The sequence below is a fragment of the Zootoca vivipara genome, chromosome 5 (genome assembly GCF_963506605.1).
Source record: "Zootoca vivipara chromosome 5, rZooViv1.1, whole genome shotgun sequence".
In the NCBI taxonomy this organism is placed as follows: domain Eukaryota; kingdom Metazoa; phylum Chordata; class Lepidosauria; order Squamata; family Lacertidae; genus Zootoca; species Zootoca vivipara.
The window spans coordinates 77995394-78022753 of NC_083280.1; the positions used below are offsets into that span (position 1 = coordinate 77995394).

The 27360-nt window shown below is 41.3% G+C and overlaps 1 protein-coding gene across 1 annotated transcript in view; it reads left to right on the plus strand.

Moving 5' to 3' along the window:
* OGDHL (oxoglutarate dehydrogenase L) overlaps positions 1 to 27360 on the plus strand; it is a 54074-nt gene that overhangs the window by 16562 nt on the left and 10152 nt on the right. The window contains exons 6-15 of the mRNA XM_035137810.2: positions 516 to 662; positions 1128 to 1218; positions 1929 to 2108; positions 2645 to 2773; positions 3307 to 3486; positions 4686 to 4838; positions 6859 to 6961; positions 7930 to 8058; positions 10490 to 10640; positions 14037 to 14164. Of these exons, the coding sequence (XP_034993701.2) occupies positions 516 to 662; positions 1128 to 1218; positions 1929 to 2108; positions 2645 to 2773; positions 3307 to 3486; positions 4686 to 4838; positions 6859 to 6961; positions 7930 to 8058; positions 10490 to 10640; positions 14037 to 14164 (1391 nt within the window). The remainder of the gene's footprint in view (positions 1 to 515; positions 663 to 1127; positions 1219 to 1928; positions 2109 to 2644; positions 2774 to 3306; positions 3487 to 4685; positions 4839 to 6858; positions 6962 to 7929; positions 8059 to 10489; positions 10641 to 14036; positions 14165 to 27360) is intronic.

A 27360-nucleotide genomic window follows, 5' to 3' on the forward strand; every position in this document is an offset into this window, starting at 1 on the left:
TGAGAGCCCCATGAGAGACAGAAGTCAGGATAAAATTTTAAAGAAATAAGTAATTCATAGTATTAATTGACCCCATGATATAAACGGTTCTTGCAAAATCTTGGTAGCTTTAGCTCCTAAAGTGATCATAAAGATGCTTCTCCCCATTTAATATTTTGTTTTAAAAAGAGAGGGCTTTAGTTAGAATAATTTTTAATTGTGTACATTGGTTCTAGTCTACTTGCGTTAAAAAAGAAGATACTAAAACCTCTCACTAAAGGATAGCTTTATTTTTCTGGTTATTGATTCTCAAGGAATGTATTCCAGTATAGTTGTTGCTGGCAAATAACCAAGCATTATATCATCAGTCTAGACAGCTGTGTTACCCAGTGATATTCCTAAGTTTACTGATTGTTTCATGCTGTTTCTTTCCCTCTCTTCATTATTACCTCTTTATTTTTAAATAATATAGAATTATTGCTTGTTGCTTCACTTCCTTAATAAGGGCTCTCTCTTAAATCTATCTTCATGGACAGATTTGAGGATTTCCTTGCTCGGAAATGGTCATCAGAAAAACGCTTTGGTTTGGAAGGATGTGAAGTAATGATCCCAGCTCTGAAAACCATCATTGACAAATCTAGTGAAATGGGAATTGAGTATGTTATAATGGGCATGCCTCACAGGTAACTATTTGCCTGTTTTAATTTAATGATCATGATCACACAGCAGTGTGCAGTTTAAAAACATGTAATAGTTACATTTGTTAACACAGTTACATTTTAAAGTTTCAGCATACTGCTATTTCCATAATATTCTTATTCCTTAGTTTCCCTATTCTTTTGTTTCTGTTTATTTATTTATTTATTTTAAGAAAGCCAGTTTGAGCAATGTTTTCACTTTATTTCATAAACACACACAAACAAATCTTGCACACTTTCAGGTGCTATAAAAATAAAGTTGCTGCTACTGAGACAAACTGAATGGGAAGCTAGTAAAAACATAAAATGGTGATAAGTTTGTGGTATTGAACCAGACAATTGGAACTCAGTATTCAACGCTCTACAGAAGCTGTGATTTTACTTGCAGTTGCTTATTATAGCTTCTATGTGCGGTTCATTCACCCGACTTTTTTTTGTTTGGTCTCCAAGGGGAAGGCTGAATGTGCTGGCCAATGTTATCCGAAAGGAGCTAGAACAGATCTTTTGTCAGTTTGACCCAAAGCTCGAAGCAGCTGATGAGGTGAGCTACAACTTCATTGGCCATTATTACTAATGGATTCTTTCTCGTTAAAACTAGAGTTAAGGCTAATTGTGTGTGTTAGATTCATATTCAGACTTGTATTCTGAGGGCTTTCAGATGTTATATCTCAGAAATGTGGGAGGTGGTCTTTTCCTATCAGGGTGCTACCTCTCAAAGGGTGGAGCTGGAACATTTGCTGGGGGTGTATCTCAAGTAGTTGTAGTTTTTGCAGGCTGTGTCTTGGGAGAGCACTGGAGGCTGTCCTGCAAGCACAATCTGTGTCAGATCATTTCTGCTGGGATTGCTGCCAAATACCGTAGGACCAATGGGTTTCTGCACAGAGATCTGTGAAAGTGCCACTGAACATCTCATCCCGGTGTGACTGGTTTCATTTTCTAACCACTCTTCTTTCACGTCTCTGTGGCCAGGAAGACAGCAGAGGTGCAGTGACAAAGCAAAATAGGATTAAGTCAGGGTGCCAAGTTCAGATATAATGATAAATCACACAACGCAAGCTGAGTCACAAGTCATCTTCAAACCATAATTTACAATGGTAGTTTGTTGGCTCCAGTCAAACCACAGTTGGCTGTTGAGGATTAAGAGGTACAAATAAGACAGACTCTAGCTAAATAAGCTATCATTTAGTGTTAAATACGAACCCAGCCATTGAGATGATAGTGTTTGGACTTTCATAGTTTCTGGTGTCTTAGGGATCTGGGGATGTAAAATATCACCTGGGAATGTACCATGAGAGGATCAACCGAGCAACAAACAAAAAGGTCACCCTATCACTTGTGGCTAACCCATCTCATTTGGAAGCAGTGGATCCTGTTGTACAAGGGAAGACCAAAGCTGAGCAGTTTTACCGAGGGGATACTGAAGGGAAGAAGGTAACATTGCCTGGATAATAACTTCTGCTTGACCTCATTTCTAATAGCCTATGGTAGATTTCATCTATTGAAATAAAAATATGCTACTTGTGTCTTCAGAATACTTTCCCCCCCCAGTTGAGTCAATGTACAAAATGTTTGAGGCACATAGCTTCTCCCACATTTTCGTTTAAAGCTAATCACTTTCAATTGCCATGAATGTTCAAAATGGCAGTTTCTTAAAGAGGTTCGGTCAGAAACAAGTTTTGTTGAATGGCTACTTTGACAAGGGATTGAGAGCAAGATTCCAACTCCTCTGGCAGAATAGCTTGCTGCCAAGCCATGTTACAACAGATCTTGCCCATCCATAATCCTCAGTTGGATCCTAGATGGCCATATGGAACAGATGGCATCAGTTATTGATCGTTTCAGTGACGTATCAGATTCTTTACAACTTGCATTACATTAGGAGGGGGGGGAGTGAATTAAACTAGGGATTTGTGAAACTTGTTGACGGATGGATAGCACCAGTAATTTTTAACTCCCTCTCCACTTAGGTTATGTCTGTACTTTTACATGGTGATGCTGCCTTTGCTGGGCAAGGAGTTGTTTATGAAACTTTTCATCTCAGTGATCTTCCATCATATACCACCAATGGCACCATTCATGTAGTGGTCAACAATCAGGTAAAAAGCAGAAGTAGCAAGTTGGGGTTCCTTAATAGCTTTTGGCAAGCTTTTCCGTTGCCTTCATGATAGATAGTGGACAGCGCATTACATTCTTCCCTTGAGCCAAGGGGTTGCTCTGCGGTTACAGGAAGCCTTTATGAGAAGGAAGACTAAATGTTATTTTTGGAAAACGTTACCAGAAAGACTGGGGGAAAATCCAAGGGAAGACAGAAAGTAGTTTTTTCTGCTGTTTATGCAGGGTCACTCTGAATTTAGAAGGCAAAGTGTTTTATTACTTATGTCGAAATTGATCATGAATTGTCATGAAATGACGTGGTGGCTTTTTGCTGTCCCTGTCTCCAGCACCAATAAAATGATGTTAATGTACAAATGAAAAGAATGAAATGTGATAACTTTCACAACTTGTTCTTCCTAACTGAAAAGCATATCATCCTGCTGTATAAATAACGAGTCTGTAAACTGAAATGTCAGTTCTCAACACACTTTGAAACACTGCCACTAAAAACTACATGTTAAGTATTGCGTTTTAGATTGGCTTTACTACTGATCCACGAATGGCTCGCTCATCTCCCTATCCAACTGATGTTGCTCGCGTGGTCAACGCACCTATCTTTCATGTCAATGCTGACGATCCTGAAGCAGTGATGTATGTCTGCAATGTAGCTGCAGATTGGAGAAACACTTTTAATAAAGATGTGGTTATAGATCTGGTAAGTACTATCATTCTTTACTATTGAATGGTCTTCCCTGCATACGGGGCTAGGTGGGCATCCATTTTCCACTACAGCTCTTTGTGCCCCTTCAAATCTCTCATGAGAGTTGAGGGGCTCCGAAACAGCCTCCATTGAAGGTTGAGGAGCTGTGGTGGAAAGAGAAAATCGGCATAATCCTGTAACACGTTGAAATACTTGAAGTATGTGCACACAGCGTCTTTGAAACCTGGACTTTGAACTTACTGGAGTAGGTTCTGAATATGATGATGTAGTGTTAATTATGGATTGTGCATTTCCGTTTGTAGCATCTAAAAGTCAATTAAGAACAGGACACAATATTGCTCTGAATCTACCTAGGTATTTCCCTTAAAATGTATTTCACCCCACAGATAATAAGGGAAAATGTTACTGCTATCTGTAACCTTTTGGTTTACATTCTGTCCAGGCTCGAAAGCTAATTTACACAATCCCACAATCTTTAAAAAAAAGACAGACCTGACTTATGTGCCTTTATTGCTTGCTGCTTCCTGACCATACTTAATTACTATGCTTTTGTAAGAGAGTACAAGGAAAGGAGGGAGAAAAAAGCCCTCTTGTGTTGTATGCATTTTAGTCTCTAGGAACTCTCGAGAGTCAAATTGGGAAGCTATCCCAGAGGAATTAACCCTGGGATCTTGGGGGGAAGCACACTCTCCAAAGAAGAAGACTAAATAGCTTGAAGCATTAATTCCTTTATTGCATTTATAGACCTTTCTGCCAAAGCTCCCACAGACGGATTCACAGTTTTAAAATATTAATTCAAATAAATAGTACAAAATATTCTCAGGGCTGCTTCAGGAGCTGATGGCACTGGCACCCTGGCACAGGCTTCTCTTGCCATTTTTCAGGGCTCAGGGATTTAACTGTAGATTCCTGGGTGTTTTGATTTCTGATGGTGTCAGGGAGACTACCAAACTTCTGTCAGGACTGAGCGAGCTAAGTCAGGAAGAAAAATGGGGGGGGGGGGAGTATCTGCTCACTGAGCTTTCAGCCTTTCTGGAATTCTTTCCAGAACTGGGTGTGTACAGAGAGCTACAGCTGGTGGGAACTGCAAACTGTAAAGTAAATTATAGAGAAAGCTTTAGAAAGCAATGGCCATTCATTGTTCTTATTATCACCCTTTTCACCGTGATCATCGCATTGACTGAAATATGTAGGTTTGTTACCGAAGACGGGGCCACAATGAAATGGACGAGCCCATGTTCACCCAGCCCTTGATGTACAAGCAGATTCACAGGCAGGTGCCTGTGCTTAAGAAGTATGCCGACAAGCTAATAGCTGATGGAACTGTGACGCTGCAGGAGTTTGAGGTAACAAGGCTAGCAGTGGAGAGGATCGTTGATGGTGTTGGCTTTGTAACAAGTAATACTGCTGTAGCTTTCTATTTTAACTGGTTTGACTTGTTTTGATTTTTCTAGGTCAGGAAATAACTTCTGACTTATTCTTTAAAACTTACAAATAAATTTTCCTTAGTGGAAATCTGTTGATTGTCTCAGTAATTTCAAAAAATAAAAACACGAAGAGCAAGAACGGTATGCAGTGGTGCATTGGTTCACAGCAGCAGTAGCAGCAAAAATTATGCAGGCAAAATAGTGTTTTGGATTTGCAGGGGACACCTCTAAACCCTAGAAATTAATAAATGGTAGGATTTGGAGTATTCAGGGAAAGGCCTCTAGCAGGCTTCATCGTGATAGGCTGAGGCCCAGGGTGGATCCTGAGTCCTGCTGCGAGACATAAGCCAGGGTCTCTGAGTTTAGACTTTGGGTTCCCGGACATTTCCCATCTGTAACCTCTTTTTTCCGTTTTTTATTTTCCTTTCTGTCTCCAAGCTCCTAAGATAGTGACGGCGAACCTTTTAGAGACTGAGTGCTCAAACTGCAACCCCAAACCCACTTACTTATCGCAAAGTGCCAACATGGCAATTTAACCTGTATATCTCACTTTTTCTGTGTGTTTCATGTTCCTTCTTTATGACTGCTGTTGTAATAAATAATCCTTCATAAAAGTTATTCCATTACATTCTTCATTAAATTATCTTTCCATTGATAGAAAAGGAGCAGTATGTAATTGATGAATAATAAAGAGAAAAGAGAACCACGAGTTCTTTACCACCAGCTAGACTGGTGACTGGGAGTGGCCGCCAAGACCATATAACACTGGTCCTGAAAGACCCACATTGGCTCCCAGTATGTTTCCGAGCAGAATTCAAAGTGTTGGTACTGACCTTTAAAGCCCTAAATGGCCTTGGCCCAGTATACCTGAAGGAGTGTCTCTACCCCCATCGTTCTGCCCAGACACTGAAGTCCAGTGCCGAGGGCCTTCTGGCGGTTCCCTCACTGCGAGAAGCAGAGGGCCTTCTCGGTAGTGGCACCCGCCCTGTGGAATGCCCTCCCATCAGAGGTCAGAGAGATAAACAACTACCTGACATCTAGAAAATACCTAAAGGCAGCCCTGTTTAGGGAAGTTTTTAGTCTGTGATATTTTAATGTATTTTGATGTGTGTTGGAAGCTGCCCAGAGTGGCTGAGGAAATTATTACAGTATTATTATTATTATTATTATTATTATTATTATTATTATTGGCAGACCAATGATAGAAAAGTGCAAGGATCTGCTGATTTGGTGACCATGATACCTATCCCCACCCTCTGGTGATCTTCCCTTCCCTGGTTTCTAAATTCATGCCATGCTTTGTAGGAACTCGGAAATCCTTGTTCCTCCCCAGAGTCCTGTGAGCAGGCTTGTACAAGTGGCTTCTGCCCAATATCCTCCTAATTCTCCTCACTCCCAGTGTAATATATATATATATGGACCCAGGTGGCGCTGTGGTTATACCACTGAGCCTAGGGCTTGCTGATCAGAAGGTCGGCGGTTCGAATCCCTGTGACGGGGTGAGCTCCCGTTGCTTGGTCCCAGCTCCTGCCAACCTAGCAGTTCAAAAGCACGTCAAAATGCAAGTAGATGAATAGGAACCGCTACAGCGGGAAGGTAAACGGCGTTTCCATGTGCTGCTCTGGTTTGCCAGAAGCGGCTTTGTCATGCTGGCCACATGACCTGGAAGCTATACGCCGGCTCCCTCGGCCAATAATGCGAGATGAGCGCGCAACCCAAGAGTCGGTCACGACTGGACCTAATGGTCAGGGGTCCCTTTACCTTTACCTATATATATATATATCTGCGGTAAAAAACTAATTGTTTGTAAAGGTGACTAAGGGATTGTGCTAGGTATAAAAAACTTGAATATTACTGCTTTGATGGAATTTAATTTTCCCTGTCCCTCTGCATTCCTGCTGTGGTATTTGCCACATGACGTTTTGCCCCTATTCTACAGGAAGAAATTGCAAAGTACGATAAGATTTGTGAGGAAGCTTATTCTCGATCCAAAGACAATAAAATCCTACACATTAAGCACTGGCTTGATTCACCTTGGCCAGGTAGGAAGTGTTGCTGTAAATCTCATTGGCTGCATTTCGATGTCACAGTAAAACATGGTTTATTGTGATAGGAGGGAACGTGGTTGTCTCCCCTTTCCCCTTCTCTGCGGTGGCTGCGAGATGCAGATTGCAGGAGGACAAATCTCGGCTGCAGCCTATAGTTTTTCTGAGGGAGACAAGCTATGAGCCTGGGTCTTGACATAACACTAAATCAAACCACGCCTTAGCTGCAGTTAGCAAGGGGGCTGCAGTTTCGGCTGTGAGTATTCACATGCTTGCACATTTATGCTTACCCATGGTGTGGCTTAGCATTTCATGAGAAATAGGCCTATGTCAGCTTCCCCTTTCTGATTTGCCTTGCTGTTTAAAAACCACTGCTGCAGCAGCTATTTTGCCCCCCCATTGCTTTTTAACTGTACAAAAACTTCTGTCATATTTAGCTCCTCAAATGACCCTCAAATGATGCTTTTCTAGGTGTACAAACAAGTAAAATTGAGGGGGGGCTGGGAGCTGGCTCCATACCAGCATTTTTAAAAAGCAAAAGAAAAGAGAAGGCATTTGTTCCTTTCCAAGAGAGTTGGGTACATTTAACCTCTCTATTTCCCCAAATTACTCTTGGCAGTTCAGGGTTGGCCTGAAATCCCCATTCCCAATTTGGCAGATCTCCAAACTGGAATAAAGTTCCATTTTAATATGCAAACAAATGAGCCATAAAAAGATGTACCCTCCCTCTCCCCTGCCCCCAGGAACTCCAAAAACTACTACAAATGCCTGTTTAGCACTCTGGCCAGGCAAAAAGGAACACTTTTCTTAAGGGCTGGGGGTGCAATTTAGCATTTGGTTCCAGGTCACCCACTTGTGTGTTTCTAAAAGGGGACTTTATTACACAGGATGGGATTTTTCTAAACAAGCAGGATCTTTCTGGAAAAAGTTTCTGTACTTTTTCAACATGTCTCCCCATGTTTCAGGTTTTTTTAATGTGGACGGAGAACCAAAGAGCATGACTTGCCCTCCAACTGGAATTCCTGAAGACATGCTGATTCATATTGGAAATGTAGCCAGCTCTGTGCCTCTGGAAGGATTTAAAATACACGGAGGTGAGAACTTAATTCTTACTATATTTCCAGCACTGGCTTCCTTTTTCTCTAGAGATGCAACGTTGACAGGAGGATATTTGCTAGTTGCATGCTGATTCTCCCTGTCCTGAATTTGGAACGCCGTCTGTTTCCTGAACAGAAGAAACTTCTTCCCTTTCATATCCCTTTCCATTAAAAAGTAGTGTTTGCTGTACATACTACAAGTGCACAGCATTACCAGCTAGGAGTTTGTATGTTTCTCTTTTTTGTTTAGGCTTAATGCTCCTACAAGCAGCATTAATGAGTTTTGCTAATTATTATTTTCAGCCTTATTGAATTGAAGCAATCATGAGTTTATTGTTAACTTCAGTGGTCTGGCAGACATTGTGCAAAGGACTAGGGAAGTTGTGGGCACTTGAATTAGTGTTAAATTAATAGTACCAGTGCTTGCATTTATGTGAGGGGCTTCTTTAGTTGTAAAAACATTCTTTAAAGAAAAATGTTTCAACTGATGCTTTGCACAACACTTAAAAGTGATGAAAATGTAGAAGAAAAGGTGGACGTTGGGCAGAGGTTGGAAAGAGAGAGGTTCTCAAGGGAATCAACAAGATTTGAGGGATTACATATCATTGTTAAAAATGCCTCTGCAGAGATTTTTGCCTCTGGAAGCCAGTGTCTGAGTCTTCCTGCCAGAGCTAGCAAATTACATTTGCTGCATGGTCTGTAACCTGCATTGATTCATTCTCTAACGTGGGTCACATTATGAGCTGTGTGAAATTTGAATAATGTTTTTGATGATCACATCTGTCTTTCTTTTATTTATTTTCCTTCCTCTGAGATTGATCAACAGGGGTTGTTTTATACAATTAAAATTCCTGAGACGTTATTACAGCAAAGCTTTCAATTACACATCTTCAATGTTTTGTTTTCAAGTGGCATGTAATTAACATACACTTTCTTATTAAATCAAAATATCATTATTCATTAGTAAGTATCTGGAGAAATCCTTGTATACAAAGTGTAGCTTCTAGTTCTGTCCTCTGTTGCTATGCATTGATGTGTAAATATTTTATTAAATATGCACACATGTTCCTGAAACACTGAAAAGTAACACGATGCTTAGAGTGAACCATCTGCTTGGTGCCTCTAATTTTTAATAGGCAATTGTTAGGTTGATATGGATTTGATGTATCAACCATACTACAGTTTTGAAATTGCTTTATTCATAAAATAAGTGAAATATTGCTTGCCAAAGTCATTCAGCAAAATCTTATTCATGAAACAGCACAGCTAGCTATGCAAGACTTTTCATGAATAAGACAGAAACTTTGCCTGTCATAAAAATACAGTATTGAATTAGGCAAGGATTTGCTTATTCCATGAATGAAGCTGAGGATGTGGTTAATTCATGTATTAGACAGCTATTTGACTATATTATTTCATGAATAAAGCAGGTTCTCTCATATATACAATGAAGGGTTTTGAATAACTAAAAAGTGGAACAAAAAGCAGGACACTTTCAATATTGGAACTTGCTTATGTAAGGGAGTATAAGTTTTCCAAGCCTTCAGTCTTACGGTACTCTAGTAACATTCTTAAAAAGAAATAGAGTATGCTAATAACTTGAGGTGTAAAAGTATACCACCGTTGATGGGTACAATAAAAGAGGTATTCAGTTTTAGTGTGTGATTAGCAAGCAGGAATTGTGACAGTTAAAAGTTTACCTATGGAGCAGTGTAGGTGGAGAGATAAATTATTAAGACCAAGAACTGAAATAGAGCTGGAGCTTAATTGTGTGAAATGTTATCAATATAAGGACAATGAACTTGTGGTTGAATTGAATTGTCTGGATTGTGAATGACTATCAGAAGTATTCAGAAGGGAGGAAAATCAAAGAGACATTCAGGTCACCATTTAGTTATCAGTATTACATCCTCTTTTCCGTTTTCTTAGTGCTCCAGTCTTCATCTTGGGAATGGAGGAGGAAAAGTATTTGACCCCCTGCTAAATTTGCCCGTTTGCCCTCTGACGAAGAAATGACCAGTCCATAATTTTAATGGTAGGTTTAGTGTAGCTGTGAGAGACAGAATAACAACAATCTCAGTTCGTTACATACAGTGAAGATACCAGGTAGCCTGACATTTGGCTGGTTGATAGGGGATCAAATACTTATTCCACTCATTATAATGCACATCAATCTCTGACTTTTGTCTTCTGGGTTTCTGGGGTTTTTTCTGTTGTTATTCTGTCTCTCACAGCTACAATAAACATACCATTAAAATTATGGACTGGTCATTTCTTCATCAGGGGTCAAACGGGCAAATTTAGCAGGGGATAAAATACTTTCCCCCCTCACTGTATTGGTATCCTGGTAATGGTTTTTTTTTTTTTTTGCTAATTGCAGTCAGTAATAGTCAGTAATGCTACTTTTCTCCTTCCTCTCCCCATTTAGGACTTTCTCGGATTTTGAGAAGTCGACTGGAAATGACAAAGAACAGAGTTGTCGACTGGGCCTTGGGGGAATACATGGCTTTTGGGTCTTTGTTGAAGGAAGGTATCCATGTCCGACTAAGTGGGCAGGATGTAGAAAGGGGCACTTTCAGGTGAGTTGTATAATACGGCTGCTGGCCATCTGGTAGAAAATGTCATACAGATTTTGCTGTGAGTTAATGCTAAACTGGGTCGCTCTGAAGGATGGATGTCTTGCTGTTTGTAACAGGTAATATGTTAAATGCTATAGGGGAATGCACATGTAATTGCATGAGGTAGTTGAGTATGAACATGAATTTGAATTAAGAAGTAATTGCAAAAGCTCAGGAAGAGGTGTTAGGGAGGGCTACTGCGATGGTGGAAGGAAAGAGATCAGGCAAAGAAAAACAGGTATATAATACATGCTGCCTTTCTGTTTCGGTTTACATCAGAGTGGCAGGGGGGGGTCTCGTCATTTGAGCAGCCCATGACCTCCATATATGCTGCCCAGGCTTGTGTCCTGGAGAGATCACTCGGGTGCTACTAACGCAGCAAAAACAACATGGGAGGCAGAGGTTAAGAGTTACTGGTCTCTGCAGCCACAGCAGGCACTGTGATTCTCCGGAATGTTGGCTTCACCCCCGGAGGCGCTTTCCATTGTCTCTCGAGACAGACAGATGCCCACGACAACATCATGTTTCAGGGTGAAAGGTTCGAGTGGGAAGGAGAATGAAATTGAATGACAGGAATCTGGAAGAGGGACACTTCACACTGCAATCTTTTGTCGCAACAGGGCAGCACATAGCTGACACAAAATACAATCATAATACAGCAGTAATTAAAATTATTTGATTTTATACTATAGCAAACCTGTTTACTGAGTACCTGTCCTTAGATAGCCAAAACAGCACCATCCATACTGAAGACTGGATGTATCGGCCGGTGTAGGGGAGTTCTAAGATTTGCAGACGGGGGAAAACATTTTTTTTGGGGGGGGGGGACTAAGATCAGGGGGGAACCCAAAACAGCTAGGAGCAGTATACTCAGTGACCACAGAACCTTGTCTTTTTGTGGGAGGAGGGATAATAAAAGTGGGGGAGGGAAAATAGAATGGAATGTCCAGACTATGGCATGGTTGGCTGGAACCCATGGAGAAAGAGCCCATCATATGCTGCAATAGATCCCATTTGGACCCACTGAACTATTTTCTCTTTCAGTGTGCTCATGCAGGTTGGAAGATTTTTGACTTTTAGAGCCAATCTGTACATTATTTGGATCAATGATCTGTTAGACTGAAATGAGCTACAGCAGATCAGACTGCATATGGGAGATTAGGGACTACATATGGGAGAACGTACTTTTTTTAATGGTTACCCACCGCTTGCTTCCGGAAACCATATGGTCTAGAGTCCCACCATATTTGCCTACTGTCTTTTGCTACACGAAGTGTAGATCGTTTGCTAGAGGCATTTTATGGGGAAAGGGGTCGACAAAAATGGCCACCTCCATTGCACTTCTGTCGTTGTCGCGTTTTAACCTTCGGCACACCGTTGGCTCCTGTTTTATAACATTAACTAGTTTCTATTTCGAGTGGTGAACGGTTCTTGCTAAGATGCTTTAGAAGAACAGAATTTCTGCTTGCAATTTGTTCAGCTTCGGCAGGCGTGCACCACAGAATAGCTATTATCAGGGTAATAGCCCTTCTTCCTTTAGTGGTGGTAGAGCTTGAACATATTGGTGTGTTTCACTCAGTTAGTCTTGCTCAGGGAGTTAATGGATTACAGTAATTACTTCAGTCATCTCTGTTTTGATAATGTTCCTTAGTGCACCATTCTAATGCTGATTAATGGAACTCTAGAGGGCACTAAGCAGTGAGCCGATGAAGGGTGGGCAACGAGGACCGAAAGATGCAGCTCTTTCAAGACTTGAACCTGAGAAGTGCTCAAGGAGCTGAAAGCCGGTGCACAATACAGGCTGCGCATGACTCAAGGCACGAGGAATAGAATTTCACAGCTAATTATAATTTGAGCGAAAGCAGCCCTGTTGTGTAATGGCTTCCACACTTCATATTTTATGGAGTGTAACTGCATGCCACTAAAAGCTTCATGCATCGCACAGCAACAATTGCCAAGTTATCTGCAGCAATGTCAGCCTGTTGTCAGAAGTTAATACTTGAGATATTGAAGAGCTTTAATTTAAAATAACAGTAATGGTTAATCCCTTGCGACTGCCTAGATGCAGTGAATGGTAGTTTCCATACTGGATGCCACTGTTGATTTTTTATAAATTTAGCTGTAGCTTTAATCTTTCCAAACGTGTGGAAAATAATATGAGAGACTTTGTGTAATGGGGAAGGGTGTGAACTGAGAAATACCAGATTCAAATCTAAGCTCAGCCAGAAACTCACTTTGTGGCCCAAGACAAGCCATCATCTTCCAGTCTCTCTCTTTTTTTAAGCAAAATAAAAAAAATTCCTTCAGTAGCACCTTAAAGACCAACTAAGTTTTTATTTTGGTATGAGCTTTCGTGTGCATGCACACTTCGTCAGATACACTGAAACAGAATCAACCAGACCATTATGTATATTCAGAGGGTGGGGGGGTGGGAATGGATGATGGACTGATAGGAGTGGTGAACCTGTTGATGGCTGTTAACGACTGCTGATGACCGCAATCTGTCTTTTTTTAAGGTTTACGTTGTATTTATTTATTTAAATATATTTTTTTTAATTAAATTTTCTGTTTTACAGTTTAGAATATTCATTTAAACAACCTTAACGTATCATTGACTTCCCTTCTTCTCTTTCCATGGTTCATTTTGCACAACATAAATCCCTGCATATTTTACATAAACTAATCCATTCAGTACACTCGTACCTTGGATCCCGAACGCCTTGCAAGTCGAACATTTTGGCTCCTGAATGCTGCAAACCCGGAAGTGAGTGTTCCGGTTTGCAAATGTTCTTTGGAACCCGAACATCCGATGGGGCTTCCGTGGCTTCCGGTTGGCTGCAGGAGCTTCCTGCAGCCAATCAGAAGCTGCGCTTTGCTTTCCGAACATTTTGGAAGTCAAACAGACTTCCAGAACAGATTCCGTTCAACTTCCAAGGTACAAGTGTATTCCATCCATCAAAACTTATGTACACTGCTGAATTTATCTTAATGTTGCCGTTTTCAAATGTACGCAAAACTGCCCCCCCCCCAATATTCAGTAAACATTTTCTAGTCTTCTTTAAACGTATGTTCTTCTTGTTCTCTGATTCTATATGTTAGGTCCGCAAGCTGCGCATATCCCATCAGTTTAAGTTGGGACCTCGCTCGCGTTCCATTTTGGGGCTAACACCATCTCCCAGTCTCAGTCCTCAGCCTGCAAATGGCTATAATACCAAGCTGCCTTGCTGGGTGATTGTTGTAATAATTCCGAAGAACTCTGAACATTCGAAAAGTGTTCTGTGTGTGCTCTTGCCACAGTTTCTTTTCCTAAAAATATATTTTCTTAAAACGTCATTGTGTTTTTAAAAATCTTTGTAGCCATCGCCACCATGTGCTCCATGATCAAGATGTTGACAAGGGGACCTGTGTTCCTATGAATCATCTGTGGGAGCAGCAAGCCCCTTACACCGTATGCAATAGCTCCCTTTCAGAATATGGGGTCTTGGGTAAGTTTGGCGGTTTTTTATTGGATTACTTGAGTACTTTGAGATTACATAGAACTATATACCATACTTTCCTGTGGATCAGACGAGGGTTCTTTACTCTAAAATAAAGTTTAAAATTGGGGGGGGGGGTTTCGTCTTATACATGATAAATAACAAGATGAAAGATGAAAAAATAATTTTTAATAATGCCAGAGGCACCTTTAAGAACAACTAAATATAAGCTTTCAAGGTATGAGCTTTCGTGTGTAATACACACTTCGTCAGATCCTCTGAAGCAGAGGTCGCTTCAACCTTATAACTGTTGATGACTGTTATGGCAGTTGGTTCCACAGGGAAGGGCAAGGGATTTTTAAAGGGATAGATGACCAAAATTAGCTTCAGTATGTATACAGTGGTAACTCGGTTTAAGTACACAATTGGTTCCGGAAGTCTGTACTTAACCTGAACCTTTCCCATTGAAAGTAATGGAAAGTGGATTAATCCGTTCCAGACAGGTCCACAGAGTACTTAAACTGAAGTACTCAAACCGAAGCATACTTAAACCGAGGTATGACTCTAATGGGACATGAATCCAATATCTCTATTCAGAACAGGTCTCTACATAAGTCTCTCCACGTCTTATACATGGATAGTGCAGAGGGTGTGTGTGTGTGATTGGTTGCAGCCGCCAGCAGGATCTTGCAATTGGGTGGGTGAATGGTGTCTGCTGCAAGGGCTGCTTTTTATTGGCTGCTGCCTTGTCAATTTGGTGTGCGTTGCTTGCGATTGGTAGTGTTTGTCAGTTAGGTGACAACTCTGGGCCATCTCCTCCCATTTTCTTTAATTTTAGTCCCCCCAAATAGGGGGGCTTATCATGGGGGTGTCTTATAGACGAAAAAGTACGGTAGCTTTGCTTATTAGGGTCAGCATTGCTATGAGTGTATCTGAATCTATACACTTGGACCTTTGTCTTTATTTTTTAAAACTGTGACCTCACTTTTCGGATAAACAAGCAAATGGATTATTTTTGCAATATGCTTGTCAATATTGGGCTCCACGCGAATTGAAACTCTTGAAATTTTTCATTCGCTTTAGCACGGGTTTCTTTATTGTTGAAGGTTGGGGAAATGAACTCTCTGCATTCCTTCTGATTGCAAGTCATTTTAAATAGTAATTAGGGAAGGACATTTGTCTGCAAGGCAGCATTTTTGAGAATTACCACTTTGAAAGAGAGAGGGAGATTATTAATGTTCCAATATGGTATAGACCAATAGCATCTGATCCAGAAATTCCTGCTTCATGTTTTATATACTACCTTTCATTTTGTTTTCTAAATTCATCCCATCATAAACACAAGTAAGCACAACTCCAAAAAGAGAGAGAAGAATTAAGCCCTGAACTTGAACTTCAATTTGCGTAAACAAGCAAAATGATTCTGTCATTTTAGGAATTCCCACTAGTGTCTTAGATTGCAGCTAATTAAGTAAAAATGAATTGAATAGCCCTGCATGATGAAGCTTCAAATTGTTTTTCTGGCAGGTGCACAAGCAGGGAGCTGGCACCTGTTCAGAGCTGCGAGTCAGTGCTGAGCTACTATTGAACCACTAAAGAGCACCAAGTGTATAATAGTTCTACTAAAATGTTATTCTTGCTGGACTAATTTGCCACAGGGATAAATCCACTGCAGTCTAGGTACTCTGCAATGTAAAAGAGGATTTTTGGGAAAAAGGAAGAATTATGTTAAAGATAATGGAGAAAAAAACCATCCTGTTTAGCTTGCATTCCTTCCTGTAAACTGGCTACATCACTTACTTTGTAATTTTAATGATGGGGATTCTGTAGACAGGGCCAGCCTTGTATTTTGCCAGTCATCAGCTTGCCCATGCTGAATAGCAGCTGCTCCTGTTTAAAAATGTGTGGCAAACTGCCCAGGAATAATCAAGGTAGAGTAATGCCACAAAAACATAGCTTACCATTTTAGTTTTCTTCCCCATATTGAAAATGCAGCCATTTTTTCCCCTTTCCACGATTACTGTTAGAAAGAATCTTAAAACCTAATGGCAGTCACCTCCTTATTGGTCTTCACTGAGAAATATAGGAGGAGACCTGTTCAGAAGAGTGAAGAAGACATTACAGTAAATGAAGTGCTACCTTGCCATTTCAAAGCACTTTGGGTGTTTTGTTATTTGTTTTAAATACCAGCCTGAGAACCCTTGACTGATGACAAATCATGTTGCATTAAACTGCAGCTTAATTAATTTTAATTGAAAGACTCTTGCTCTTTCTGACAGTCACACAACTTGCTGTCAGGGAGAAGGGGGAGAGATAACATAATATGAAGTGCAAGCTGAGGCTGCTTCTCAACACCTCTGTCTGTCAGAGTGACACATGAAAACAAAGATGAGAGGGGAGGCACCAAGAATTGGACTGGTCACTGTTTCCTCATCTGATGATTCTGTTACCTGACGTTCTCAGAGCATATTAGCAACATAATATTTGTACCATCATTGGACTCCACCTTTAGTGATTTTCTACTAAAGAACACTTGCCTGATGGGATTGCATCACTTATAAAACCCCAAATTATTTTAAAATCTGTTAGTTAAACCCATGTGAGTGCCTGGAGGCGGTTGGAGGATGGATGGCGGTTAACAGATTGAGGTTGAATCCTGACAAGACAGAAGTACTCTTTTTGGGGGACAGGGGGCGGGCGGGTGTGGGGGACTCCCTGGTCCTGAATGGGGTTACTGTGCCCCTGAACGACCAGGTGCGCAGCCTGGGAGTCATTTTGGACTCACAGCTGTCCATGGAGGCACAGGTTAATTCTGTGTCCAGGGCGGCTGTCTACCAGCGCCATCTGGTACGCAGGCTGAGACCCTACCTGCCCGCAGACTGTCTCGCCAGAGTGGTGCATGCTCTAGTTATCTCTCGCTTGGACTACTGCAATGCGCTCTACGTGGGGCTACCTTTGAAGGTGACCCGGAAACTGCAATTAATCCAGATTGTGGCAGCTAGACTAGTGACTGGGAGTGGCCGCTGGGCCCACATAACACCGGTCCTGAAAGATCTACACTGGCTCCCAGTACGTTTCCGAGCACAATTCAAAGTGTTGGTACTGACCTTTAAAGCCCTAAACGGCCTCGGTCCTGTATACCTGAAGGAGCGTCTACACCCCCGTTATTCAGCCCAGACACTGAGATCCAGCACCGAGGGCCTTCTGGCAGTTCCCTCATTGCGAGAAGTGAGGTTACAGGGAACCAGATAGAGGGCCTTCTCGGTAGTGGCACCCGCCCTGTGGAACGCCCTCCCATCAGATGTCAAGGAAATAAACAACTATCTGACTTTTAGAAGACATCTGAAGGGAAGTTCTTAATGTTTGATGCTGTACTGTTTTTAATATTCGGTTGGAAGCCGCCCAGAGTGGCTGGGGAAACCCAGCCAGATGGGCGGGGTATAAATAATAAATTATTATTATATTATTATTATCAAGATCCAGAAATAACTTCCTTCTTTGTAAACTATCAGTTCCTGTCCATACACACATACCACCAATGTATTGTTTCAACCCTAATGTCACCTCCCACCTGAAGGTCAAACTAAAATATTTTTGTTTTGTGGGGTTCCAGCCCCTCTTTTCGGAATAACTGGGTTGAGACCAATTGCCAAAAGTAACTTCCACGTGTGGAATTGTTTCTTAAAACTGTACCTGTAAGGTCAAGGAAACATTCCTGCATTGTGGAATTATTTACGACTTGGGAGACCTGCCCTATCACTGGAAATCATAAGGGAGAAAGCAGCTGTTAGTCTGTCTTTTAAGGTATTGCTTAATTTAGTGGTTTTGGACAGTGTGCTGTTATAGTAGAGTTAGGAGAAAGGAATTAATGTATTGTCAGTTTGAAGATACAATTTAAATCTACAGGGCAATCTTTAAGACTAGCCAGAATATAAGTATTGAAATCTTTCATCCTATGTGTACTTCAGTAGGATCTTTGACTGAGATTAAATTTCCATTTTTATATTGACAAAGCCAGATTTCCCTATTCTAATATAGTAGCATGTGTGTGAATAAGGCTTGAACAAATGAGCCATCTTGGGTGTTTCCTCATCCATGTCACCCAATCTGGAGAAAAAGTCTTTGAATGCTTCTTTAAAAATAGAATTGGACTCAAACCTATCCAGGAAAGCCTATTTAGCGCCTCCCTTTATTTAAATAATACCTTAAGGAACTTACAAGAAGAGCTACAAAAGATTTTCACTATTTCAGCAGATGATGACACAGCATGACAATTAGGATGGTTTTTTTTAAAAAAAATTTTTAAAAAATAAATCTGTCTTGTTGGAAATGAGCATTAATAGCATGAAAGAGTATGAATCTCTGTCAGAGAGTCAGTAGTACAGACACATTGAATGAAAGGTTAGAAAGCTAGTATGTCGTGTTTTCTAACTTTTTGGCAGAGGGAAGCATAGAACATGTGCTGCAGTTTACAGATGGGTTCTTTACAGAGTTCAGCACCACAGAAAGTGAGCAGTTTATTGACATACCTTCATCAAGATCTGGCTGAATGTCTCGAATACAATTAGCATCAGGATAGCACATAAAAATTCACATTCTCTGCAAATGAAGTCTGCCTGTGCATTCATGTATGGACATTATAAGTGCCACATTGCTGCACATAATCAGACTATTCAGCATATTTGCCTGGCATCAGGAATGTTACTCTGGGTTGCAAAGTTGTCGTTTTGCCCTCACTCGCCGCCTCTTCTGATAGACATCTAGCACAGGACTGGGGGAAACCTCCAACCTGAGAGCGGGATGCACCTCCAACTTTTAATTAATTTCTGTTCCAGGAATTTTGAGAGATCCCTTGAACATTGAGTTTGGTGGGTATAGCAGTTCGTCAACGCCAAGCCCAGTGTAAAAGGCAAGGATTTTTTCCAGTGGTGTCTAGGAGGAAGTTGAACAGTGCTGTTGAAGAAGGCAGCTCTGGACCAAGACTGGCCTTGGGGGAAAACAGAGGGAAAATGGAGAAGGAAGAGGTTAAGAAGACACCATTTTTGTAGGCGTGAAAGAGCAAATCCTGACCCATTACCGCCCATGTGGTGCTCACTATGACAGTCGCCGTCGACTGGGAGTTCTGCTTGCTCCACCCATCATGAGGTCAGGCAGTCATAATGTTGGCTGGGTTTCCAACAAAAGATTAAAAATACATTAAAACATCAGTTATTAAAAACTTCCCTAAATGGGGCTGCCTTCAGATGTCTTCTAAATGTCAGATAGTTGTTAATTTCTTTGACATCTGATGGGAGGGCGTTCCACAGTGGGGCGCCACCGCCGAGAAGGCCCTCTGCCTGGTTCCCAGATTTAATAAAGAAATAATGTAAAGATAATAAAAGTGGTAGGACATGAAAGAAAAATGGAGAGTAAGCAAGGCTCTCTTCATGTTAGTAACAATGAAAGGTTTCTGTCTCCATCCCCATTTCAATATCTGTCATGAAAACCCACATTGCATGCTGTGATCCTACATACACTTCCTCAGGAACAAGTTGTATTTCAATGCAATCTCATTACTTCTGTGTAATTTAGTAAATCCTACTAAAAATGTTTGTGTTTGGGGAGGGGGGGCTTACCTGCTAGAGCCCAACAACCAGCACCGCCTGATCATTCAATAATGTTAGGGATTGTCTCATTTTTATTTTAAATTTTCGGTTCTGTCGCCCTAGGTACAGTGGGATTGCATCTTATGCAAGGGTTAGGTTCTGGGCAGAGATACACAAAGTTGCTTATTGTCCAGGAGCCGTAGACTCCCTGGATTGCTGCTTTCCATCCCAGCTGGGACACTAGACTGCCACCTCTCTCTTTTCCCCTTTGGTAACTCTAAATGCTTGCTGTGGGGCTGATTCAAACCACCCTTTCCTTGCTGTCAGCTCCTTGCCTGGAGAGCAACTGCCACGCCACGGCTGCCACACCCTGCTGGGATTGACAGTGCCCTTCCCTACTGAAAAGACAGCTTTCCTCCGGAGATTGAGCCAAAGCCACCTAAGCTGGGAGAACGGAAACTTTCCCCGGTCAGCCGGAGCACGCAGTGTTTGACCAATGCCAAGGGGGGGGGCAGCCATGAAACCTCTGTTGCCATACACATGATGCATCAACCTCTAGCTCTGGGACTGTGGAGGAGCAGGAAGAGGGAAGAGGCCAAGGCAGAGGAAGAGAAGCCATGCCAAGTGGCTTACCCGAGTTTGCTTTCTCCTCCCCCCGCCATCCTTCCTTCTCTCCCCACCCTCCACAAAGCCCCCTCCCAGCAGATGCTGGTGGGGTACCACTGTTCTCCTGTCTCTACCCACTTCTCCCCTGTTCCTGGGGATCTTCCTTGCAGAGAAGTGGCAGGAACACCACTTAAAGGAGAGGTTTTTTTCCTTGGCTCTTTGCTTTCGAAGGGCCTTTCCCCCAATAAACCCAGATGCTGCAGCCAAGAGTGTGAAGCAGAATCTGCGCAAGTCAAATGTTTGCAAGATGCAATCTTATTGTATGGCGTTTATGTTTATTTACTGTATTCAGACTAGATTTTTTTTTAAAAAAAATAATTTTTATTTGATTTTACAAGTATAAAAATATGACAATCGTACACCTTAATATTTAAAGATTCCTCCGAATCTGTACTTTCCACCTTCCCCACCACGGGTCCTATTGTCAACCCTTTCAACAGCATATTATTCAGTAGTCCATATTTTATATCACTGCATTGTGTCCATAGTATTTGCTACATTGCGAGTGTTACTGCAATCCTGCTAACGTTTTCATCTGCTTACAGTGGTCTCCAAGATAAATTACAAAATTTCTCCACTCTTTGTTAAAGTTTTGGTCTTCTTGGTCCCTGAGCTTCCCGGTCAGTTTTGCCATTTCGGCATAATCCAACAGTTTAATTTGCCATTCTTCTCTGGTAGGGACTTTGTCTTCTTTCCATCTCTGGGCTAGCAACATCCGTGTGGCTGTCATCGTGTACATAAAAAGTTTTTTATACTCCTTTGGAATGTCAGCACCTACAATTCCTAGTAGAAAAGCCTCTGTTTAAGTTAGTTTGAACATTTTTTTCCAACTCATTATATATAATTTCTCAGAATGCTTTTGTTACCTTACAAGACCACAACATATGATAAAAGGAGCCTTCTTTTTCTTTACACTTCCAGCAGATATTTGTACCCGTCTTATACAAACTAGATTTTTTAAAAAGCCTTGTTGTTGTTGTTGTTTAGTCGTTTAGTCGTGTCCGACTCTTCGTGACCCCATGGACCAGAGCACGCCAGGCACTCCTGTCTTCCACTGCCTCCCGCAGTTTGGTCAAACTCATGTTGGTAGCTTCGAGAACACTGTCCAACCATCTCATCCTCTGTCGTCCCCTTCTCCTTGTGCCCTCAATCTTTCCCAACATCAGGGTCTTTTCCAGGGAGTCTTCTCTTCTCATGAGGTGGCCAAAGTATTGGAGCCTCAGCTTCAGGATCGGTCCTTCAAGTGAGCACTCAGGGCTGATTTCCTTCAGAATGGATAGGTTTGATCTTCTTGCAGTCCATGGGACTCTCAAGATTTTTAAAGCCTACAATCCACTTAATAAAGACAATTAGTGGAATACCTGTGTGTGGCCCAGGATTGATTTCTTCTTCTGTAGAACAGTGGTGCTTAATGGGGGGGTGGGAGACCCTTCCACCCTTGATGTAGGGCAGTAACTGTATGCATTTGAGTGGATTTTGTAGAAATGTACAGGTGCCAAATACACATTTTAATTATGATGCATATGGCTGCAATGTTATAATGGCGGTGGACCTCCTTGTTGTCAAGCTTGCGTTGCCCATATTGATACTCAGTACATTCTGTGAAAAAAACAGACCTCAAATTCCCACAAGCGCATTACCCTTGGCTACATTCTCCATTCCCCACAGTATAAATCACAAATGACAAGTACATGAGACCTGTCAGTGACTGCTTGCTGGTGGGTTTGAAGCGGTAGCCTACTGTGTGCAGAGCATATCAAGAGCCAAGTTGCCCTCCTTTGGTCAGCAGGAGTTTCAGAGTTCACAAAACTTTCCTAATTAAAGGTATGAATGCAAATTCTTATCACAGCTAGAAACGGAGTCTAGGGACTTCATTCTGTGCTTATTAATAACTTCTCCCTAGGTTGCCTCATATATTTGCAAATGGTACTCTTGGGGGTAAATTTACTGCAGCTACCTGAATATAGTAAATCTGACAGATAATATATTGCATAGATAATTGCAACTGTAATTTTATGGGTTTTGAGTATCGTCATCGTTTTTATTTGTATGTCGCTTTTCCGCAAAGAGAATCACCCTCATAGCGGCTTACCACAAAGGAATCGGGAAAACATCTCAAAATCAACCATCATTAGAACGGTTTCAGCACTATAAATATAACAAGATTACATTAATAACATTACACCTCCTGGCGGTATCCAAAATAACACCTTGGTCCTATAAGTCCCTCTCAGGCCCTCCCTGAATCGGCCTCTTATAAGGCTTTGAAAGGCAGAGGGCCGGGTATCAAGAAGCACCTTTGCCATAATGTTGCTCATGAATATACCCTTAGATACAGGGTTTTGAGTAGATTGTTAGATTCTGAATTGTCAGCTTTCAAAGTATTTCCTATAATTATAGATCATATTCCCCAGTTTGTAGTTTTCTTTTCTTTTTGAAATACAGAAATCACAATAGCACACTTAGATTTAGGACAACTCAAAGCATCACACTTGTTGAAAATAACACTGATGTTTCTTGCATCACATAAGTAATTCTTTAAACAGATGTAATATGTGCAGCCACCCTCAGTAATTGTGAAATTGCAATTACTTCAAGTCTCAGACTTATGCATGTACAGTATATAGTGACATGGAGATGGGAACGATAATTTTACAGAAAGGGAAAAGGCTTCTTTCACAACACAGTGACTTAGTAACCTTGTTCACATAACTAGATCTACATTTCAGCAGCCAAATGTATATTCCACACACTTTGGCTTTTGTCTTGCCAAATGTCGCATCCAGCTCTGCCTTTCAGCTGCCAGTCCCAGTTAGCTTGTTCAGCAAAAAATGGTAAAAGCCTTTTTCCCAACCAATTTTAATTGTATCTCTTAGCTGCTTTCTCTGCCCAGAGATGCTCAGTGTGGCATGCAACAGTCCTGTTTATAATACAACTGCATAAGTTAATTGGACAAAGAGCATTTAAAAGCACAATTTAAAATCAATAATGAAAAACAAACTAACAGCATGTGAACCAGAAAAAGAAGACATATTGAACATTTGAACTTTTTGACTCATGCAAGTATGATGAAAACTTTTACTAGCTGGAAGAACTGGAGGCTTCAGCTAAGTACCGTAGTGAAAGGAATTTCTTTCATTTTATGGAGTTGTGGTTGTATTTTATAATGTAAGTGTTCAGTCTTCATGTCTTCAGAAAAACAAATTCTGAAAAACAAGCCTGCAAAATGCAGCTGCAAAAGTGTTCCCTTAGGACTTACATTTAACAGATGCTGTTGCATGCTTTGAATGGCTTCAATAAATAAATGTCTGTGAATAATACACTTTGATAAAGGTTGGTACGCCAGACTTTGCCCCCATAGCTGCCAAGTTTTCCTTTTTCTCGCGAGGAAGCCTATTCAGCATAATGGAATTTCCCTTAAAAAAAGGGATAACTTGGCAGCTATGCTTTGCCCCTCTTTCACATTTCCTCCAAACCCATTTCAGCTTCTGTGCTGTCCATTGCATTCTAACCTAACCTAGCTACCGAAACCTATTTCCACCCTTCCTCATCTGAATCCCTTATGCTTGATCACATCTCCAGTTGGAAGGGATCCCAAGGATCATCCAGTCCAGCCCCTGCAATGCAGCAATCTTTCCCCCCCCACGTGGGTCTCAAACCCACAACCCCGAGTCTTAAGTCTCATGCTCTACCAACTGAGCCATTCCTTACCTCTGTTTCACTATTGACTAACTGCTGTCTTCTCCGTTCAATATCCTGGTTTCCTTTTCACAATCCATGCTTTTCCCTTTCTTGTATTCTCCTGATGAGAAATTTCCTTGATGGATTCCCACCTTTAAGACAGGTCCAAGCAGCTACTGCCTTCTAGTAGTGTGACTATGTGGGACTCTCTTTTCTTCACTCAATTCCATATGAAGCGCCAGTAAAGAGTGCAGGGTTTGAGTGAGTGCAAATTCAGTATTCTGGAGAACATCCAATACCTTACGGTTATTTGCAAACATTTCCCTGCTTTCTTTTTAACATAGAATAAAAAACAGCACCTTAAACTTTGTATTGGACTAGCCATGCAACAGGGGTCCCCAACATTTTTGAGCCTGTGCGCACAATTAGAAATCTAAAACCATTGTAGATACCCCAAGGTACTCGTTTCACAGAATGGAAATTGGTGATGCTCAAAATCTCCCCCAAACAGATGAAACACATACACCTATCCCAAACAACGTACGGACAAAAAACAGGCAACACCCACCAGAAAAAGGCAGCTGCCTCACAAAAAAAGACAAAACCATTAATCGAAATAAATTGGGAGGAGCAGGAAGCCTCGAGGGACACAGGGTGAAGGGTTCCAGCCCTTTAAAAGGTAAAGGTAAAGGGACCCCTGACCATTAGGTCCAGTCGTGACCGACTCTGGGGTTGCACGCTCATCTCGCATTATTGGCCGAGGGAGCCAGCGTACAGCTTCCAGGTCATGTGGCCAGCATGAGAAAGCCGCTTCTGGCAAACCAGAGCAGCACATGGAAACGCCGTTTACCTTCCTGCTGTAGCGGTTCCTATTTATCTACTTGCATTTTGACATGCTTTCGAACTGCTAGGTTGGCAGGAGCTGGGACCAAGCAACGGGAGCTCACCCCGTCACAGGGATTCGAACCGCCGACCTTCTGATCAGCAAGCCCTAGGCTCAGTGGTTTAACCACAGCGCCACCTGGGTCCAGCCCTTTAGCAAACCTTTATGAAAGTTTGATACTTTAGAATGTGCAAAGGTTTCATTTATAATTTTGAAATCTGCCCAGTCTCCCCTTCTCTCTTTCGTTTTTGCAGTACTTAAATTGTAAGGTGTTTTTTAAAATTCTCTGTGCAGCACTCTATTTATTTTAAGGACCATTCAGATAAATACGATGTTTCAAAGCACAGCCTCATCAGATGATTTTTTTAAAAAAAGAATATATCTAAATGTTTATATTAAACAGTGTAATTTTTTATTGTTGAAAGGAACAATCTTGTTTTAAGCGCTATGTATTAATAGTGTGCCTATCTGCAAATCTGCTTGTCCTCCTCTTCCTGAAATGCTTTGGCGGTTTGGATAGGAGCAGGTAATGGGATATATTCAGAGAACTTACCTGGGAGATCAGGGAACCTCAACCCAACACCTTTCCTGCTAGAAACTGCATAGGGCAGTATTGAATTCCTATTCTTGAGTTATCTACCAGTGCTGTTGTGGCATTGGCACCCACCGTTACTTGAGTGCATACCTCACATCCAGGAAAAGAGCAAGAATTGCCATTCTTAACAATCCTGTAAGCAAACAGTCAAGAATGAATATTGCTTTTGCCAGCTGACTGGCCGCACAGCTGGTGATGGTTTTTAACCTCTCTTGAGAACAGAGATTCATATGACATGCTGGGTACCCATTCAGTAAGGTGGCATTTGCACATATTTATCTGTGGATTAGATCTAAAGAGCCTCAAGGTGTAAAATAGGGTTTCCAGATTTCAAAAAGTGAAAATCTAGAGACATAAGGTGTTGAGCTTTTTGTTTTGCCCAAAGTTTTTGAGTTATTGTAAAGGAAATTCACCAAAATCTACACTCCCAACATGGGTTGCTGTGTGTCCAGAGTTTCCCGGATATTTCAGCGATTTCCCCCCAGAAGCTGTTTCCCACTGCCAAGTCCCATCTATGTCTGGGAAATTACAGATGTATAGCAGCCCTATAAACATGTATATATATCTTCTTTGAGGGCAGGACTGTTTCTGCATATAGATCTGTGGGTTTTTTTTAAAAAATCCATTTGAATAGATCGCATGCCCCAACAAAAGAACGGACCAGAGACTGCCTTTTCCAGATTCCTTAAGCTTATGTGATTTGCCTCAGTAGCTTCACACAAGGGTCTCCTACAGGGTGCAATGCATTTCTAGATATCATACCAGTAAATTATAGACCATTCTGCTCACTTGACATCGATCCATCTGATGTATGTTGATGATTAGAGCTACATGGCATCATTTAAAGTTGCTGCAGGAATATTTGTCCTCATGCCAATCCAATGACCTATTTAAATGCAAATGATCCTGGGAAAGGGGGTAACATGAGGGGCAAACGGGGGGGGGGGGGAATAGGCATTTTGTCCAACAGGCACTATTAGCTGGAAGCAGTAAAATAAATAAGACCCTGGAGTCAAGGTGGGTCATTAAAAGAGAAACTAGGTTAATATTATATTTAATTATGTTTCTAGGAACTCTCTGCCTCTGCTTGAAATCTTGTATTTTGAAACAGCACAACAAAGCAGCATTGTGATTAGAGCTATTAAAGCAATTTACCATCCATCTGCCTTAGCTGAGTTGCTGGGCAAGAACGATGATACTTTAGATTTTAGTAAATTCCTGTTCTGTTTTTACCCATTATTTAATGCCCTAATTCCTACCATGGAAGTAAGATTTTGCTATATGGTCATCCAGAACACACAGAGGGGGGGGGGGGGAATTCAATCGCTTCCTACCAGAATCCCACAGAACATTCCAGACGGACCCAATTGTGTTTGCTGTATGTCAGATTTTTTGAAATATTGCAACATCACTGTGCTATAAGCTACAACATGTTAAGTATAATGGAAGTGGCCCACAACCTATCTTGCCACAACCACTCCAAATTTTTGAAATGCTACCCAAGCCATTCTGGCATTTGCTTTTTTTATTGCAGAATATGGTTTTCCTTGACCTCATTTTTCCTTTTCAGAAGTCGGTTGCGATGGTTCCAAAGACTGAGATGCACAAAACAGTTGTATTGAATCAGTTTTTGACATAGATGTTTTGTATATTCGTATATACTAAAAGTTTCTAATTATTGGATGCATAAAAGGCATAGTCCTAATTTACTTCATCCTGTAATGCCATTCTGTAATTCATCTTCAGGTTTTATTCTCAATACATTGCGTACAGTCATAACAGAATATAGTGAGTA